General features: G+C 60.0%; 2 protein-coding genes across 12 annotated transcripts in view; both read right to left on the bottom strand.

Annotated features, from left to right (window-relative positions):
• Positions 1-7,306, bottom strand: SORBS3 (sorbin and SH3 domain containing 3). Of its 8 annotated transcripts, none has more exons than XM_051640935.1 (9): positions 3,257-3,400; positions 3,095-3,158; positions 2,887-3,026; positions 2,682-2,775; positions 2,539-2,580; positions 2,336-2,435; positions 1,200-1,255; positions 155-280; positions 1-66 (listed from the first exon to the last, which is right to left on the bottom strand). In XM_051640935.1, the coding sequence occupies exons 1-9, from the start codon at positions 3,304-3,306 to the stop codon at positions 25-27; spliced, it is 714 nt and encodes a 237-aa protein (XP_051496895.1). In that variant the 5' UTR covers positions 3,307-3,400; the 3' UTR covers positions 1-24. The 8 variants fall into 8 exon arrangements, with proteins under 8 accessions (XP_051496895.1, XP_051496899.1, XP_051496894.1 ...); XM_051640939.1 differs by having other exon boundaries at positions 2,336-2,422; XM_051640934.1 differs by lacking the exons at positions 1-66; positions 155-280; positions 1,200-1,255; positions 2,539-2,580 and adding exons at positions 3,601-3,706; positions 3,825-3,973; positions 4,705-4,873; positions 7,077-7,306 and having other exon boundaries at positions 2,347-2,422; positions 3,257-3,483.
• Positions 7,307-8,505: 1,199 nt separating this feature from the next.
• The window catches only part of PPP3CC (protein phosphatase 3 catalytic subunit gamma), a 41,961-nt gene continuing 37,784 nt past the window's right edge, over positions 8,506-12,682 (bottom strand). For all 4 annotated transcript variants that reach the window (XM_051640906.1, XM_051640904.1, XM_051640907.1 and 1 more), the window contains one exon: positions 8,506-12,671. In XM_051640906.1, coding sequence (XP_051496866.1) covers positions 12,493-12,671 — 179 coding nt within the window. In that variant the 3' untranslated portion in view covers positions 8,506-12,492. The remainder of the gene's footprint in view (positions 12,672-12,682) is intronic.

Here is a 12,682-nt window from a genome sequence, read left to right as displayed (position 1 = left end):
TCCTGATGGTCTCCACGGGGTCCCCTATGTCAGACAGGCTGGGGAGGGTCCCTGGCCTGAGGGTGTCTGCAAAGAGCAGAGTGTCACCAGTTGGGGGAGGGGGTGGGGGGCCCCACAAGGTGTCCTGTGGGACAGCAGGGTTTGGGGGGCTCACCTCTGCCAGGGGCCACACGGCTCCGGTCACTGGCCAAGCCCAGGCCACCCCGCTCCATCCCAGGGCTGCCAGGTGGGTGGTGGGAGCCAGGGGGGGGTCTGCAGCCCACGGGGTGACAGGGGGCTCCTGAGGGGTGACAATGGCTCAGAGCAGGGCTGAGTTCCACCTCCAACCCCCTAATTCCAGGCATCCCCCTGCCCACCCCGGATCTGTGGCCCTGGGGGTCCCATGGCACCAGGATGCTGGGGTCCCCTGGCTGCATCGTGTGTGTGTGTGTGTGTCCCCCAACCCTGGGGTCTCATCCCAGAGGCAGCCAGGTGGGACAGGGCCAAAGTTTGCTGGCTGTGCCAGTGGCAGGTCCCTGCCTCCCAGGAGCAGGAAGCAAGGGGCAGGGGAGGGCAGCCTGGCTAATGGATAACCCTGCTCCCGGGGGCATTTCAACAGCCCAAATTCCCCCCCCCCAAAGCCCAAAGCAGGGGGGACAGCCAGTCCTCTGACCCTCCCCCGGAGGGGTTAGGGTAGGTCCTACAAGAAGAAGAGAACATGTTTGTTTTCCTCCAGGATGCAGGGGGCTGTGGGGATGCCCACCCTATCCCGGGGTGGGGGGGGGGAAGTTGGGAGGTGTCCCCTCCCTGTGCCAGCGGGGACACGGTGGTGGGAAACAAATGCTGTCACCTCCCCTGGGGCTGAGCCAAACCCCAGGACACAGTGTCCCTGCAGGAGCTGGACACGACGGGGGGGGGGGGAAAGGATAAATCCCAGTTTGTCCCAGTCCCACCCAGTGGGCAGCCAGCCCAGTGCTGGGATTCTCCACCCAATGCGGGGGGGGTGACAAGGGAGTCTGGGGGGGGGGTTCCATGGGGATGTCTGAGGACCCCCCCACCCCATGGCAGGAGCTGGGATTCTGGAGGGAAAGTCCCGCCTGCCCCCCCCCCTCCTTGTTGTGTGGGGTCCCATCAAGCTGCTGCCCCCCGCTTTGGGGGGGGGGGGGGGTGGGCAGCAGGATTTGGGGCTGGGGGTGCAGGGAGCAGCCTGTTCTACTCACCGAGCGGGTGGGGAGGCCGGAGCAGGGGAAGGAGCAGCGGGAGCAGCCGCCGAGCTCTGCCGGGGAGGAGCAGGAGGGGGTGGGAGAGAAAAATTAATCATCCCAGAGGCCGAAACTCCGCGGGAAGGGAAGGGAAAAGGGAAGGGAAGGAGTCAGGGGCCGGGCCAAGAACTGCCGGACGGAGCGAGGCCAGGCTGGGTCCTAACGTCCCGGCGGCTGGGCACCCAGCTGTGTCTGCACCCAGATGTGCATGCACCCAGATGTGTCTGCACCCAGCTGTGTCTGCACCCAGCTGTGCATGCACCCAGCTGTCTGCACCCCCATGTGCCTGCACCCCCATGTGCCTGCACCCCGATGTGCACGCACCCAGATGTGCCTGCACCCAGATGGGCATGCACCCCGATGTGCCTGCACCCCCATGTGCCTGCACCCCAATGTGCCTGCACCCAGATGGGCATGCACCCAGCTGTGTCTGCACCCCCGTGTCTGCACCCCGTTGTGCCGTCACCCTGATGTGTTTGCACCCAGCTGTTGCAGCATCCAGTTGTGTCTTCACCCAGATGTGCCTGCACCCTGTTGTGCCTGCACCCCATTGTGCCTGCACCCAGCTGTGTGGGCACCCAGCTGTGTCTTCACCCAGCTGTGTCTGCACCCAGTTGTGTCTGCACCCCGATGTGCCCCCACCCGCCACACACCCACACTCAAGCCTTGCACACAGCTGGGTGCCCACACAGCTGGAGGGACCTGCCACCAGCCCTGAGTGTCCCTTCGGTGCCACCCAGCCCAGGGAGGGACGGGGGACAGGAGGAGAGTCCCAGGGTGGGGCAGGGGCTGGGGTATCAAGCAGGGGTCCTGGGGTACCTTGCAGGGGGACTAGGGTACCAGGCAGGGGCTGGAGTACCTTACTGGGGTATTGGGGCATCATGCAGGGGTACTGGGGTACCTTGAGGGGTACTGGGGTGCCATGCAGGGGTACTGGTGTACCTTGCAGGGGTACCTTGCAGGGGTATTGGGGTGCCATGCAGGGGTATTTGGGTGCCATGCAGGGGTACTGGGGTGCCTTGCAGGGGTATTGGGGTGCCTTGCAGGGGTATTGGGGTGCCATGCAGGGGTACCATGCAGGGGTATTGGGGTACCTTGCAGGGATGCCGACGTGTCTCCATGGCCCTCATATCCTTGTCCAGCTCCTTGCTGAGCTGCTCCAGCTCCTGTGCCAGCAGCACCTGCAGGACTGGGCTGTGGGGGGGCACGGCTGGCATTGCCAGCACCCCACATCCCAGCGGGAGCCCCCCAACTGCCACCCCCAGACCCCCTCCCCTCCTTGCCACCAGCACCTCACCTCGATGGGCTGGGCCCACCCAAGCGGCACCGCTGCGGGGGGCTGGAAAGGACAAGGGGCTGGTTAAGGGTGTGCCCACCCAGCACCCATCAACACCCCTCCCTGCTGGGGGGTCCCCAGAGGGGGTTCCCAGGGATCCCTACCTGCTGCTCCTGCTCCAGCACTGAGGATTTCCCAGGTTCATAGTCAAAAATGCTGCCAGGCTCTGCGGTGGCACCGGTGTCCCCCCAGCCGGTCCTGTGGGGAGCCAGGAGGACCTGAACCCCAGCAGCCCCCCACTCGGTGGGCACCCCAGGAGGTGACACGCCCCCCAAGCACCACTTCAATGCCACCCTGTGCCAAACTCACCAGTCCAGCCCGTTGGGAATGCCGGGAGACTTGGTTGGCGACGGTCCTTTCCTCCGCGGGTCGGGGGGGGGAGGGGGGCACTGTGGTGGGCGAGGGGCTGCACTCCCCCGTGGGGCAGTGGTGGGGGTCCCAGTCTGGCTCTGCGGGGGTGCAGGAGGTGAGGGGGGTGCCGTGCCAGGCCGTGCCAGGCTGCAAGGCTGGGACTCACCTGGCAGCCTGCGGTGGAGCTGCCGGAACATGCTGCGGTACCAGTCGCGGGGGCTGTCGACACTCTGGGAGGGGGGGGGTGGGAGAGGACGGGGCTGTGAGGGGGTGAAAGGGACACAGACACATCCCCCCCACCCCCAGCCCTGTGCTCCCCCCAACTCACCGAGCGTGAGGCGATGGGCATCCCAGTCTCATCCACGGGCCCGATGCCATCGTACTTCACCCACCTCCTCTCCCTCCTCTTGCTGTCCTTGGTCCAGGTGGCCGACCAGCCCGTGGGCAAGCGGGGGGCAGGGGGGCCATCCCCAGGGCCAGCCACGGGGCCAGTGGGTGAGGGGGTGCTGGGAGCCTTCACCTCCTTGGCTGGCCACGTCTGGTACCAGTCGCTCACTGGGGACAAGGTGGGTGAAGGTCAACCCTTGCCCCCCCCCCCCCTTGCCCAGCATCACTCAGGGGGGGACCCTTCAGTGTGACCCCTAAACCCCTTGGGGTGCTTGGGGCAGGTACCTGAGTTCCTGCGGGGCACTCGGCCACGCTCGGCTGTGCCACGAGTGTCCAGGTGGTGGAAGTCAAAATTCAGGGTGTTGGAGCCACGGTGGCGGATGACAGGGACCTGTGGCACAAGGAGGGGGCTGGTGTGGGGGGCACCAAGGGGGGCAGGCAAAGGGATGGAAGCAGAGGGGCTCCTCGAATCCCCCCCCTCGGCATGCAGCACCCCCGGCCCCACTCACCCGTGTTGCCATGTGCTGTGGGGTCACCCGGGGTGGTGGGTGGAAGGGGGACATGTCCTCTGTGCCCAGAGCCTGGCTGGTGTCAGGGGGCAGGAGCTGTCCTGCCATGGCCGGGGGTCCCAGGATGGTGCCTGGGGGCTGCCCAAGCCCTGTGGGAAAAGCAGCTGCTGGATGTTCCCATCATCTCGTCAGGCTGTGCCAGAGGGGGCTGGGGGCTCCCGAGGAGCCCCTTCCCCACCGCTGCGGACAGCCTCCTGTTATTCAGAGGGGACACGGTAGTGGGGTGACAACCCCCCACAGCACTGTCCTCAGTTTGGGGACCCTCACGGTGCTGGGGGAAGCAGCTGTTCCCTGCCCTGGCACAGCTCGTCCACAGAACAGAGTGTTTGGGTGGGAAGGGACCTGAAAGATCATCCAGATCCAACCCCCCTGCATGGGCAGGGACACCTCCCACCAGCCCAGGCTGCTCCAAGCCCCATCCAACCTGCCCTTCAACACTGCCAGGGATGGGGCAGCCACAGCTTCCCTGGGCAACCTGGGCCAGGCTCTCACCACCCTCACAGCCAAGAATTCCCTCCTCATCTCCAACCTCCATCTCCCTCTCCCAGTTTTCATCCATCCCCCTCATCCCATCCCTCCCTGCCCTTGTCCCAAGTCCCTCCCCAGCTTTCCTGGAGCCCCTTCAGGCACTGGAAGCTGCTCTAAGGTCTCCCTGGAGCCTCCTCTTCTCCAGGCTGAACACCCCAACTCTCCCAGCCTGCTCTCCACACCTCCAACCCTCTGAGATGTTTTCCCCTCAACCTCAACCACCCTCCAGCCGGCACAGACAGATACACCCCCCCGGGGTGGGACGGGGCGGGGGGGGAGCCGAGCTGCCCACCCTTCATCCCACCCTCCATCCTTTCATCCCGGTGGGACGGGGCTGGGACCGGTGTCCTCCTGCCCGGGCAGGTGGCAGCAGCGCCGGGCAGTGCCAAGCCGGGATCTCTGCCAAGGACCCAGCCTCCCCGAGGCCAAAAACCACGACAGGGCAGAAGTATTTCCCCACCCTGCAGCGCAAACAGGGAAGGGAGAAGGGAAGGAGGGGAGAGGCGATGGGAATGCGACCGGGAACGTGCAACCCAACCCGGCACCACCTCCCTCCCCACCCCCCCCCCGTGATTCACCACAGCGCGGGGCTGGGGGGGACAACCGGGGGTGTCGGGACCCCCGAAACAGTTCCCCAGACGTGGGATGATGGCTCCAGGGGTGAGGCCAGCCCCGGGAACCTTTAGGGGACACCCCATGTCCCCGCTGGGTCCCCCAGCATCTCCATCCCAGTGAGGGACTCGCAGATATCACGGGGGGACCCTGCAAGGTGCAGACCCCTCCTCAAACGGGGCAACCTGGAGCTGCTCGGGGGGCCCGGGGGGGGCTTCTAGCCCAGCAGGGTGCCCTGTGTGCCACAGATGGGGCCCGGGGATCCCTGGGCATCCCTACTCTTGCCAGAGGCTCCCTACCCCGCAATTAACAGATGGTTATGAACCACCACAGAGAAACTGAGGCAAGGGGAATTACTTCCCCCCCCCCTCCAGGGCACAGAAAGCGGGGTGCAGACTCCCTCCCCCCACCCCAAAAAAAACCCCAAACCAGGGCCGTCCTGCAGCCCCACAGACCATACCCTGAAGCCTGGTCCCTTGGGGGGGGGGGGTCCCCATCGGTCGCCCCCTCCTCGCCGGGCCCCCCCCGAGGTAGCTCTTACCTCCTCGGTAGGGTTGGGGGGGGGGGGTGGGGTCTCGGGGAGCCCCCACGGCGAGCGGGACGGAGCTGCGAGCGCCGGGCAGAAAAATACACGGGGAAAAAAAAAAACACCCCCCCAAAAAACAACCAACTTTGCCGGGGAAAAGCACGAGGGGGGGCTTCAGCTTCAATCCCCCCCGCCTCGACAGCCGCCCGTCCTCCCCGGCAGCGGGTACCCGTGTGCCCCGGTTCCCACCCCCAAATTGGGGTGCGTTTCCCCCCCCCCCCACCAGCGCTCCCAGTTCTGGAGAGGGGCCGGCCCATTCAGAGTTTCCAGTGACATTTCCAGGGCCGGGATCCAGGGAATCGTGCCAAGAAGCTGAACTCATCCCACGCCCCGCGCACGCGTTCCCCCCCCCCTCCGCCCCACTTACGAAAACGGGGCGTCACCGACACCCCCCCCAACTACCCCCCCCCCCCCGCCTCCTACCCAGGCCAACAGCCACCCCCTGCCGGGATGGAGCCGGGAATTGAGAAGGGAATTTCTGGGAGAGGATGGATGGGAAGGGTGGAGGCAGGGAAGGGCTCCCATAGCCCCCCCTTCCCAAGCCCCCAAGTACAGGGTGGGATGATGGTGACAGCAGAGTCCCCACTGCCACCTGCCTTCTTGGTGGTCTCCGGGAGGGGGGTGGGGGGGTCTATCTGGGCAGTGGGGACCCCCCCTATTAGCCCCTCCATGGCTTGCTCCAAGTAGACCCACCTCATGGCAGTTCCCGTGCCCTGGTGTCCCCCTCCCACCGGCTGCTTCTTCCTCTCTGCTCCCCGAAAGTGCTGACAGCCCCGAGCAGGGCAACCCCGGCCCTGCCTCCCCCGCACGTGCTCCCATGTGAGCTCAGGCCTCTGTCCCCAACTGGAAGGACGGGCTGGTTTTGGTGTCAACCATCCCTCGGACCCCACCAAACCACTGAGCTCGGTGATGGGGACACCAAGGGGGACGATGGCACAAACCCTGCCCGGCAGCCAGAGGGGACAAAAGGGGACAAGAGGTGGTGGTGGGGGGCGGGGGGGGGGGGTGTCTGCCTGCTGGTTGTCACGACCCTGGAGGACACAGATGCCACCCGACAGCTCGCAGGGACAAGGCAGCTGGGGACACCGCAGGGAGGTTGGGGGACAGGACTGGGTCCCAGCGGGGAAACTGGGGGGGAGACAGCAGCCAGGGAAGGGCAGCGGGGCTGGGGGACGAAGCCACCAGGATGCAGGGAAAGGGTTAAAGGGGGGCACATAAGCCACCAGGGTGCAAGGAAAGGGTTAAACCCTCCGAGCTGAGCCCAGCCCCCATCCCTCGCTCCCCAAAAAGGGGTGACAAAGTCCCCTCCAACCCCACCGCCTCTGGAGGTCACGGACACCCACCAGCAGCAAGACAGCAAAGCTCACCCCACACACCAGTGCAGCCCACCCTGAGTTGGGGGGGGGGGGGAGGAAAAAAAAAAGGGGGGGTGACACAATGACTCTCCTAGAAAGGACCAGACTCACCTCGGTGTCCCCACGTCCTGTCCCTGGGGTGGGTGAGGGCAGCCTCCGGCCCTGCCTCCCAGCACCAGCCTCTCTCTCTCTCTGCTCGCAGATAAAATATTCCAGGCGCAACCGGGGACAGGACTTAACAAAGGGCGAGTGTTTCCTGTTTGCTCAGCGCGGCGATGCCAGCCGGGAGCTCCCCCAGGAAGCTGCTAGATGCTGAGCCCGTGGTTCTGTCCCATAAGGAGGGTCCAGGAACCTCCCGAGAAATGGGGAGGGGGGAGGGGGAGGTGCTGGTGGTTTCACCCCCCTCCCCTTTTCGGTAGGAAGACCCAGGAAAAGGGTGGGAAAGCTGGAGCATCCCTTTCCCTGGGCACACCCTGGGGTTCCCGCAGCTGGAGATGGGATTGCACATGGGGAGCTCAGCTCGATGGAGACAGCCTGACACAAGCACCTCCAGGGAAGGAGACAGACGTGGCAGGTAGAGCTTAGGGGGACAGGTTGTCCCAGCTCCCAGGTGGAGCAGATGAATGCCAGAGCCAGGATGGCTCCAGGAGCCCATCCCTGCATCCCTGAGCTGGGGATCCCATGGGTTGTAGGAGTCACCTCCTGGGTCCCATTTACTGCAGGAGCCACTTCTTGGGTCCCATCAGCTGTAGAACTTACCTCCTGGGTCCCATGGGCTGTAGGAGCCACCTCTTGGATCCCATTTACTGAAGGAGCCACCTCCTGGGTCCCATCAGCTGCACGAGTCACCTCCTGGGTCTCATTTATTGCAGGAGCCACCTCCTGGGTCCCATCAGCTGTAGAACTTACCTCCTGGGTCCCATGGGCTGTAGGAGCCACCTCTTGGATCCCATTTACTGAAGGAGCCACTTCTTGGGTCCCATTTACTGAAGGAGCCACTTCTTGGGTCCCATGGGCTGTAGGAGCCACCTCTTGGATCCCATTTACTGCAGGAGCCACCTCCTGGGTCTCATCAGTTGTAGAAGCCACTTCCTGGGTCCCATCAGCTGTAGGAGCCACCTCCTGCATCCCAAAGCAGGAGCTGGGACAACGGGGCTGGCACTGGAGCTGGATACAGCCCGACCAGCACCCACAGCAAGGCTGGTCATCAAAGCCCAGGACACAGAGGGAACAACCAGCAAGAGGAAGGTGCCTAAGGAGGGTGAAACAAGAGCTACCAAATACCCTCCTCTTCCTCCTGGCAACCAGGAAAGCAGCAGGAGAAGGCCTGGAAGGCCAGAAGGAGCCAAGTTCTCCCACAGAACCACCCGGCAGCGACTCCTCAAGCCCCGACGTGCCCTGCACAGAGGGGCCCTGCTGCACAACACACCCCAAAAACCTCCCTCCCTTCCTTCCCAACATCCAGGAGCCTCCTTCCCATGCCCCCCAGAACCACCCCGGGGGAACCAGGCACCCCAAAATAAACCACAGCAGAGTCGAGTGACTGGGTCAAATTTTTTAACATTTTTTTTCTTCTTTTTTTTTCTTTTTTTTAGTTGGTTTTTTTTTTCTCTTTTTTTTTTTTTCTGGGTTTTTTTCCTTAAAGATGACTTCCAATTTACATTAAGACAGTTCTAACAAATTCATTCCTTGTTCACAAAAAAAAAAGAGAAATTATATTAAATAATTTCTGCCAATAAATAACATTTTCACCATTTTTTTTTCTCCTTGAAACAGAAACTAAAAAAAAAAAAGGAAAAAATTAAATAAAATAGGAGTCTCCAGGCAACGAGGATCCTTCAGCTTTGAGAACCCTAATATCACCATCACAGCACCCTGCATGTGTCCCATGGGGCTTCAGGTCCTCCTTGGCAGAGGTCTCCATGCATCCCTGCCACCTCAACTAGGTGGGATCCATCCCCACGTGCCACCACAGGCTCCCCCCCGGGGCTGGAAGGAACAACCAGAGGTGCAGGGACAACCAGAGGTTCTCCCAATTAGGTGGGATCCATCCCCACATGCCACCACAGGCTCCCCTGGGACTGGCAGGGACAACCAGAGGTTCTCCCAATTAGGTGGGATCCATCCCCACGTGCCACCACAGGCTCCCCCTGGGGCTGGGACAACCAGAGGTTCTCCCAGTGTCAAAATTCAAAATCAGAAAGCTAGAACTTCAACCCACCACCCCATTGCTGACCCCCCTCCTTGTGACATGCACCTTGCTAGAACATGCAAAAAATAAACAACAACCAAAACCAACCAAAATGAAACACCAACCCAGGCTGTGAGGGAAGAGCAGCTCCAGCTTGTCCTGGAGCTGGTAGTGCTCCTTGGCTTGTATTCCCAGATTCCTGCTTGCCACGCTCTGGTTGGCAGCCAGGGAGGGAAAAGGGACGGGTGGGAGCTCTGAGATGAGGGGTCTTGAGACCTGCATAGCTCCAAGGTGCTGGATTTGTGGGGAGGAAAAGGGAAGGGAAGGGGGGGGGGAGGAATTCCGAGTCTTTCTGGCATGTTTTGTTTGGATCAGGATGAGTGAGGGACCTCTGCTCCAAGGTCTTCATCTCCCTCTTTATCTAAGATCTGGTAAAACCCCTTAAAATGTAGCACAACCCCCTAAAATGTAGTATGACCCCCTAAAATGCAGTACAACCCCCTAAAAGAGGGGAGGGGGTTTCTCAGCTGGGTGCTGGGACAAGCTCTGCCCTTCCCACAGCTCCAAGAGGGGTTACATGATGAGCCTTAATTAATGGAGGGGGTAATTAGCACCCACCAGTCCCAGCGCTGCTCCTCACCCCCCTTGGGAACTGGTGTTGAGGGAAGGGGGGGGACACCAGCACCAGGGTTGCTACAGGAGCCTGGAAGTATGGAATCCATACCTACCATCCAGCTGGGATGGTTGGGATCCCTGACAGGCACCAGGCCCCACTAGGTGGCCAACTCCAAATTTGGGTGGCCAACCAAGCCAGCCACAACCCCCACCAGCCACAGGGATGGGATTTTTGGCAACACCCATCTCCAGGGATTTGGGGAGGGGGGTGACAGCTCCTCAAAACACACCCCCCCCGCATCAAACCACAAAGTGCCAAAGGGTGTTTTCTGGGGGGGAAGGAGCAGGAGAAAAAGGTTGGGGGACAAACCACGAGCAAAGCAAATCCCCCTCTGCCAAAGCTCTGTGTGGGCTGCCAGGGTTTTCCTTTTTTTTTGGGGGGGGGGGATGGATGAAGCATTCCCCCCCACCCTTCCTCAGCACCCATCCCAAAGCTCTAAAAACTGGGTGAAATCCCAGCCTGGGTTAGAACAACAAGCCCAAACATGCACGGGCAGCAGCACCTTTGCTCTCTCAGAGGAAGGTACCACAGGTTGGCTGTGTTGCAGAAAGGATGCCAATGACAAAAGAAATTAACAACACCCCACCCCCAAACCCCACCTGAAAAGAAACCTCCCCCCCCCTCAACAAAACCCAGAAGAAATACTCACAGACAAAGGCAGTTTTGGCCTCGTATGGGGTTAAAGAGAAGCTGGTTCCAAACATCTTGCACTTTTTGCTAAGCGGTGGGCGTGGAAAACAAAGGAACAAAAAGGAAAGGGAAAAAAAGGGAAAGTGGAGGCATGCGACTCAAAAAGTCCCTTGTGAAAACCCTGCTCACAGATCCTGTTTCCTAAATAGCTGGCATGAAATTAAGTGAGGTTATGATTACAAGACAATTTGAAAGTCTCCTGCAAAGTTGCTGGGTTTTTTTTTTTCGCTGTGGCTGGGATGGCAGCTGAGGGCCTGAGCACAAAGAGAAGCCAGCAAGATCCAGAGAAGGGGTTGGGAAATATCCCTTATTAGAGGCTGAACCTGCTGCCCCTGCTTGGAGAAAGCACAAATAGACAGTGGAGCTGGGAAAGAAGGGAAAGCTGGCAAGGGATTTCCTTTCCAAAAGCTGCTGCTCTGACTCCGCACAGGCAGAAGAGGACGCGGCTCAAACGACACGTGGGATGGGGAAGCAACCAAAGAGGCATCTCACTAAGCCCTTCCTCAAGCTTAAATGATAGAAGGAGGCTCTGCTTCACAAATCCAAGCTTCAAAACCCTTGACACAACCTCTGGAAACCCTGCTGCCAGCAGGGATCCCTCTCCAGCACCCCACGAACACCCTGCCAGTGTTCCTCTACATGCTGACCTACCCAAAAACCATCCTCCCTTCCAAACCAGGGGCTTTTTAGCAAAAAACCCCAATAGATACCCTGCTGCCCATCAGCCAACAAGCCTCCCCTCTACAAAAAAAAAGAGCAGAACCCTCACCCATCCTTCCCCAAATCTGTATCACAAATCCCCTCTGGGAGAGGCTGATGTGTCCGTGGCTCCTTTGGAGTCAGGGGAATAGCCACCAGCTAACAAGGTAACCAGCAACAGGGTTAAGCCCAAGTAGGTGAAAGACCCCCCCAAAGAGGGATGCTGGAGGACTGGGGGGTGATGCTGGCTTAGGAGGGGACCACCATGAGCACCCCCCACTCCAACACCCATCAGCAAGGGCTGATCACAGAGCTGGGCACAGGGGAGCAAGCCACGGGCTCTGCAGTACCCGGTGGTGGTCGCTGAAGGGGGGTCTTTATGTCCACAGGTTATAAATCAGCCCTTTTTTTCCTTTAAAATTCAAGCCATGCAATTCCCCAAAGACCTGCTGATCCCTAGAGACTAGAGGGAATTCCTCTGCTGGGAACCAGAGGGATTTCTGCTGCATGGGCAGCCCCAGATGACAAATTCCAGCTGTCTGGGAAGAGCCACAACAAGGGGCAGCACATCTCCCACCTGCCTTCCCGTTCCGATTCAGAGGTGACTTTTTCTCTTGAGGCTCCAACTGGAATAAAGCTGAATTACTGAAGGAAAAGGTGCTGTGATTGGTGTAACACACACACTGGAGTCCTGAACATTTTGGATGTCACCTGGGAAGATCCCAGCCTGCTGCACCATGTGCCTTCCACGGAACCAGCTGCTCGAGCAGGTCAAGAGGTTGAAAAAACACAACAGCAAACTCTGGGAAGGAGATAGTCATGAAAGGAAAAACCAACCCTGTTTTCCAGGGAAGGACCTGCTTTGGAAAGCACAGGCTAACTTAGAATTGTACCAAAGTCAATGACCCAAGTTGCCTGGGACTGGTTTTCGTTTTGATTGTTTAATTCCCTCCCTCACGCACCCCCAGAGGTTTGTCTCTCGTGGAGGAGAGGTCAGCTGTACAGCACAACACTTCATATATGCACTAGCAGTTAAGATTGGTTTCTAAATTAATTAATTAAAAAAAAAAAAAAAAAGGATGGACTTTTTATATATTGAACATAAATAAAAAACTTACAAAATGGTCACCTTTCTTACAGAACGGATGCGAACTGGATTATGAACGTGCCTCCAGGTGAAGTTGGTTTCTCCCCCGGCCCCCACCCCGCCCCAATAATAAATAAATAAAATTCCTTAAGTTTTGGATCCTTTAGTGGTGCAGATTGGGCCGTTACTGGGCTTTCTTCCCCGTGCCATTCTTGTCTGCAGAGTTTGTGGAGGTTACCAAGTTCACCGGCCCGTCCGAGTGCAGAGAATCCTTGCGGGGCGGCATCCGCTCGTTGATGCGATCCAGCCCTCGGGCTTCCTCGAAGCTTCTGATCTTGTGCTGAGGTGAAAAGCCCCGGATGGCTGAGGAGAGA

Source organism: Apus apus, chromosome 26, assembly GCF_020740795.1.
Source record: "Apus apus isolate bApuApu2 chromosome 26, bApuApu2.pri.cur, whole genome shotgun sequence".
Taxonomy (NCBI): domain Eukaryota; kingdom Metazoa; phylum Chordata; class Aves; order Apodiformes; family Apodidae; genus Apus; species Apus apus.
The sequence above is the reverse complement of the archived record's forward strand: the minus strand, read 5'-3'. Positions and strand labels throughout refer to the sequence as shown.

What these genes read in the sequence shown, in the direction of transcription:
- SORBS3 (XM_051640934.1), bottom strand. An exon ending in CACAGCACATGGCAACACGG is followed by an intron (nt 3,707 to 3,824) that starts GTGAGTGGGGCC and finishes CTTGTGCCACAG; the next exon opens with GTCCCTGTCATCCGCCACCG. An exon ending in TGCCCATCGCCTCACGCTCG is followed by an intron (nt 3,159 to 3,256) that starts GTGAGTTGGGGG and finishes CCCCCCTCCCAG; the next exon opens with AGTGTCGACAGCCCCCGCGA.